Genomic DNA, 6000 nt, shown 5'->3' on the forward strand with positions numbered 1-6000 from the left:
CGAAGAAGAAGAGGACTTCGATTTCTCTTCTCCGGGGTGGTGAGCCGGAGGCTTATGAGACGAGGAAGACGTGGTCTTTTTAGACGCTGTCTTCTCAAGGGTCTTCAACTCACGCTTCCCTTTCACCTTAGGGATAGCCTGAGTGGACTTCGGTCTGACCGAAATTTCACTCTCTGAAAAGCCTTGGAAGGAAGTAGAAGACGGTACAGGGGAAGAAGATCCAGAAGGACCCAAGGGAAGCCCTTGAGCCCCCAACAAACCTGCCTCATCCAACATACTACCTGGATCACCTACCGCCATCGGTTCCAAGTTGAGATCTAGAGTAGCCACGTCATCTGCGATTTCGGGGTTGCTCTGGGCCGCCAGCGCCTGGGCCACCTGAAGCTGGATAGTAGAGATATACGGAGCCGCCGCTGCCGGGTCAATGTAGCAAGTGGCCTTGGCTCCCGGGAAGAGACGGAGAGCCATATTCTTATCCAGGATATATGGCTGCCCCTTCATAACGTTCTTGCCGAACCCGCCGACCCAGGCCTTCAGGGTGGTCGCTGCGGCATCCTTCACAGCGGTAGCCTGGAAGAGAGGGTTATTGTAAGCCCTAGAAGGGGAGGCTAAACTGCTAATGATTAAACATAATAGTTCAAAATGTCATTGTATCTCTTATAGGAGTACATTTATATGGTCAAATTATATAGCAAATAGATTCCGGTATAAACTTACACTGGAGGAAAACTGCTCTACAAGATCGTAGCAGATAGAGCATGCTTCATGGTGCCATACCGCTATGTCCCCATAGCAGATGGCGCAGACGGCGTGGGTCCTGCAGACCTCGTGGCCACAGGGGTCCTGCAGTATGGCGTTACAGCCGGACTCCTGGCAGTTGGTAGCCTGTAAGTGGACAGATACATGAGTATCAACACTGATTAACAGGACTAGCCCGTTAAGAGATATAACACTGCGCTATATGCCGGAGTGGAGATATAGGTGTTAACCTTCTCCTGTTCTCTTGTGGTGGTGAGAGTCCAGTAGATCTGGTATGCTAGTTAGAAATATCCGGCACGCCGGGGTAAGGAGTTTCACCAAACTAGCAACCAGCATATACGCCGGGGGTGGGTACAAGAACGGCGGGGAGGAACAAGAGAGAGTTAACCCAGTAGTGAATAAACCAAAACAGCGGGAGCATAGCTCCGCCGTAGAAAAAACTCGCAGGCAGAAGGAGAACCCGGTTGGTGAGCGGGCGCTCCGCCGGCTAGCGGAATTTTCAGCATTACACACATATATAAAATACAAAAATAAAATTAAAATTAAAATGATAGCAAGACAAATAAATATAGAAGCATGTAGCTGAGCTCTTCTCCGTCACCCCCCGATGATGGAGCTGGCGGAACCAGCGGAGCCCGCCGCTGGCGCAGTGGGTAAAATGGGGGTGACCGGGGTAGGAGAGAGAGCGATAAGGGACCCGAGGGGGTCTGAGCACGGCCGAGCTAGGTGGCCAGGCCAACCCGAGCGCACTAAGACACCCCCGTGGAACCCAGGGTGAGAACGGTAAGACGAGACAGTCTCAAGGTACCCCCCCTCTCAAGACTCCCGTATCCTTTCTGGGAAGAGAGGAGGAGGGGAGTGAGCCCGGGTGGTTGCCGTGGCAACATGAGCGAGCGGTACGTGTCTCCCCGTCCCCCGTAGGGGAAAGGGAGGCAGGGAGGGGTGACTGAGCCGGTGGCTCAGGGCGATCGCCTGGTCCACCGTGAACGTGGTAGGGCCACGCGGTCGGATAGGCCAGGCGAAAGAGATAGCCTAGGCTATCTCTAACCGTCTCAAACATGCAACATAATATAAGCATAAATATCATAATAGAAAGGAAGGGAATCAAAAGTAAAAGATAAAGAAATGTCCTAGAGAAGCTAGGCTAACCGACCTGAGAGGGAGTGCGCCTAACTACTCGGGAGCTGGCCTCTGCTGGTACGTAAGAACGGAGGGCGACGGCCAGGGTGGTAGGACTAAAAAGAGAAGGACGTATGTCCTACATGCCTAACAGACCTAGACAAAGGCACATGCATGCATGAACACTGAGCTAAGGTAACAAGGCAAAAGCTCAATCAAGCTAGATTCCCATAACAATAGAATAGCAAATCTTGCACAACACGAAAAAGTTAACATAAATACTGCACAGAAATAGCTACAACGGTATGGGAGACCGAAGGAGCTGAATAAGAATTATGTACACGAGGCGAGCCAGTTGGGGCGAGCCTGTAGCCATGTCGTAGAAGGCACTGTCATATAACGTAAATAAAAGCGGTAAAACGGGCCCTAACTGGCTAAAATTACGCGAAACACTTAGGCAGTACTTAACTTAGTTGCGGCGATAGCTTGAAGTTCCATCTCGAAAGATAATCCAAAGAACGAAAGCGAAAAAGCACAGCAAGAAAAAACACGTGTGTGCGGGATTCTGCTAACAGAAAGGATGGCCGCTAGAGGCGCTCGTGTTGGCGTGGAGCGCTAGTAGTAGTAGTTGCTGACGCGGGCTGTGTAACAGCTCTCTCTAGTAGGAGGATTTTGTGAAGGAGGGATCTAATTGACAAGAGGCCCGTGGTAGTGGTTTCACTCGCCCCAGAAACCATACCGACACCCTCTTTTTATAGGGTGAGCTAGTCAGAATGCTCTGACATCCCATTTTGGTTTTTTCTCTGGTAATGTTAGCAATATTTACCTTAGAAATATGAACTAAAAGGATATTTCACGAAGCGACACGGGCTGAGCCCAGAAATGAATTTTAGAAAAAACTTCTCATTTGTGTGGAGGTCTACATCAGGTCTATATATGGTAGTAATCCCAGGTCTTAATATAAAATATCATGGGAGGAGATAGAATTTGAAAAATGGTTATTTTCGGGATAAATCGCCCTGGCGTCACAAAACCGAAGGTCAGAGGTGAAAATCATATGCGGTTTGGAGATGTCCCAAGTCACCTTATTAAGTGGTATGAATATCAAAGTCCTGTCCTTAAAAAATGCCACTAGTTGGCCGGCCCCCTTTAATGTAAACTCTTAGTTTGGCTTACATCTTTTGTCTAACCAAGATTGTTTATATCTAACCCTAGGCTATTTGGTCTACTATATAAAACAGTAACTTTCTAATGTGAAATTCACTAATGTGAAATTTTATAGTTAACCTTTCACCTAGTATAGGTTATTGTCTAATCCTTATTAACTAATTTACCTTTAAAGGTATGGGATTAACCAGGTGTAATTTGTAGCCTTTAAAATAGGCTACTACCTCATGGCCCATTTGATCTATGTACTGTTTTTGGTCTACTATATAAAAGCAACTTACTAATGTGAAACTTTATAGTTAGGCTATCACCTAGTATTTAAGTTATTGTCTAATCCTGATTAATTAACTGTTTATGGTCTACCACATAAAAAATGGCAACTTACCAATGTGAAACTCTATAGCTAGGCTAGCCTATCCCCTAGCATAAGTTATTGCCTACTCAATCTTGACAATTTAATTCCCTTTTAAGAGTATGCAAAAGATAGCCTAGAGTATTAAGACAATGCAAGTATACAGATTATATAAAAAGGAAAAATGTCTGTAGCATTTTATCTAATCCTAAGGTTTTTGGTGTAAACTTAGGCTATGCCTGGGCCCATAGCCTAACAGGATATGTCCTTAAATCTTACCTTAATTCAAGTTACTACCTAATCCAGGTTATTTTTGTTCACCCTTAAGGATATATAATCCTAGGTTGTAGGCTACAGACAATATCTACTACAGCCTACCTAGCATTTTCTCACTGAATTGATGTACATTGTAGACTACTGTCTGGAAGGCTTTTACAGACATCGCTGTCTGAAAGGATTATCTATATTATTAATAATAATTCTGGAACATTTCTTTAACTAAAACAGATAAACAGAATCATAAATTCTTAAAGAAAAATCTCACTTCTACAAATAGCTAATGATCACATGTAAGAAGCACCGACGTGTACCGGTGAAAAAAAAGCCGGTTTATGGCTTTTTACGCACAATAAAATCATAGTTCCACGGTCTAATGTAAAAATTTTTTAAACTAATTTGAAATAATGCGTTAGCTTTCAACTTTGATGTTTCCATGAACTTTGATAATGAAATCAATAAGTGAAGAATGATACTCTCAAAGCTAATGATCCTAAATTGTTAGCGCTGACATGTACTGGCGAAAAATGACGGTTTACAGCTTTTCACACACGATCAAATCTTTGTTCCATGTTATGAACAATAATATCTTTGGCTAAAACTTAACTGTACACTTAGCTTTCAACTTATATGTTTCCATGAACCTTGGTAATGTAGTTAAGAGGTGAAGAATGAAATTCTCGGAGTTAGCCTAACGATCACAAATCAATCATAAATTGTAAGAAGTGCCAATATGAGCTGGCAAAATAAGCCAATTACAGCTTTTCATGCACCGTAAATCATTGCTCCACAGTCAAAACTAAAAAATTCTTAACCAGTAACTTAAAATTATGCACTTAGCTGAATCAATAAGCAAAGAATGGACTTCTCTGAGCTCTGGTTTCTTGACCGACCAGAAAGGGAATGGCGTTTTGGTCGGATTTTGTTCATATGTGAACAACGTGATTATGCGTACGCGGATAACCACCTCTTGCAGTTTTGATGTAGGTAAATTGGGTATTAGCATTCGCTGAGGATAATAGAAAGTGCCTTCTTATCCTGAGTCCATTTATACTCTATCACATGTTCTAATATTTATCATTATGACACAATACACGGCCACAAGACAAGTTAAAAGAATTCTTTGACATTACTCGGGTCACCATAGAGCTCTGGATAGACCATGGAAAGGGTAATCCTTGAGAACAAGACAGCGACTACACTATCTTAAATACCATTTTGCTGTTATTACTGGACAGAGTTCTTCCCTGGGTTTAAAAAGCAAGTAGGATTTTAAAAAGAAATTTCTTGTAACTCAAGATAAAATTATTTTTGAAATTTAAAACATCCCTGGAATACCAACTGCAAGTATGAATATAACTTATTTACTATTTAGACAAGTAACTGTTTTTTGCTCTATGTAGTTGGCAATAGGCAAAAGCAACTCATAATTTAAAGCATGTTTCTACAATGCTATTTAAAACACTGCTCAATAGATAACTGTAAAAAAAATCCTGAGTGCAAAACTGAATTTCATCCATTAATATAACTTTGTTGTAGAAAATGTCCTTCCCCAAATATAATCTCAAGTACATATTGTATTCTAAGTCTTACAATCTCTTATCTCCCCTGGTGAGATTTTGAAAAATTCCTCCTTGAAAGATTCCAAGTGTTATGTGCTTAAAATTTTGTGTATTTTCCCAATTCCATGTTGTACTTTGAATTTGCCTCATGAACATGAATTAAGTAAACATAACATTCACCTTATGCTCTTACTTACCTCAAAATAATTTGGCTCTTCTTCTTGTTCCTCTGGTTGTTCCAGCAACTTCTTTTGTTGGCTTAATCGATACTGGTTAATGTGGTCCTGGAGGGGAGATATATTTGATGATGTGACTCTTCCACCTCCATCAGTTACTACTGATGAAGGTACATCCCAAGTATCCCAACCTGCGTATTCGTCTGGGTTATTCTGTGGGCCAAAAAATATATAGGTATATACATCTATATAAAAAGAATGTTTTTCATACTAGTATTACTATCTATAACTCTATGGCTAATTAACAGGTAGTCCCCAATTATTGGCAATCAGGTTTAATGATGCTTGTCTAGTGCCAAAAATTGGTGATTTTTTAGCCCTGAAATGCATCCAATTTCCAGTTATTGGTGCTGATAATAAGAGTACCTACTGTAAATATTCATTTAGCTAAATAATGTCTGTACAGCAGTACCTCAGACTTCCAACTTAATCCACTCCAGAAGGCTGTTAGAAATACGATTTCTTCAAAATATGAAATAAATATCCCCATAAAGAAATAATGGGAATCAGAATAATTTGTTCCAGCTAA

The 6000-nt window shown here is 41.7% G+C and overlaps 1 protein-coding gene across 1 annotated transcript in view; it reads right to left on the bottom strand.

Annotated features, from left to right (window-relative positions):
* The window catches only part of LOC135202579 (receptor-binding cancer antigen expressed on SiSo cells-like), a 76469-nt gene that overhangs the window by 18875 nt on the left and 51594 nt on the right, over positions 1–6000 (bottom strand). The window contains exon 3 of the mRNA XM_064232087.1: positions 5433–5624. Coding sequence (XP_064088157.1) covers positions 5433–5624 — 192 coding nt within the window. The remainder of the gene's footprint in view (positions 1–5432; positions 5625–6000) is intronic.

Source organism: Macrobrachium nipponense, chromosome 30 (assembly GCF_015104395.2).
Source record: "Macrobrachium nipponense isolate FS-2020 chromosome 30, ASM1510439v2, whole genome shotgun sequence".
NCBI lineage: Eukaryota > Metazoa > Arthropoda > Malacostraca > Decapoda > Palaemonidae > Macrobrachium > Macrobrachium nipponense.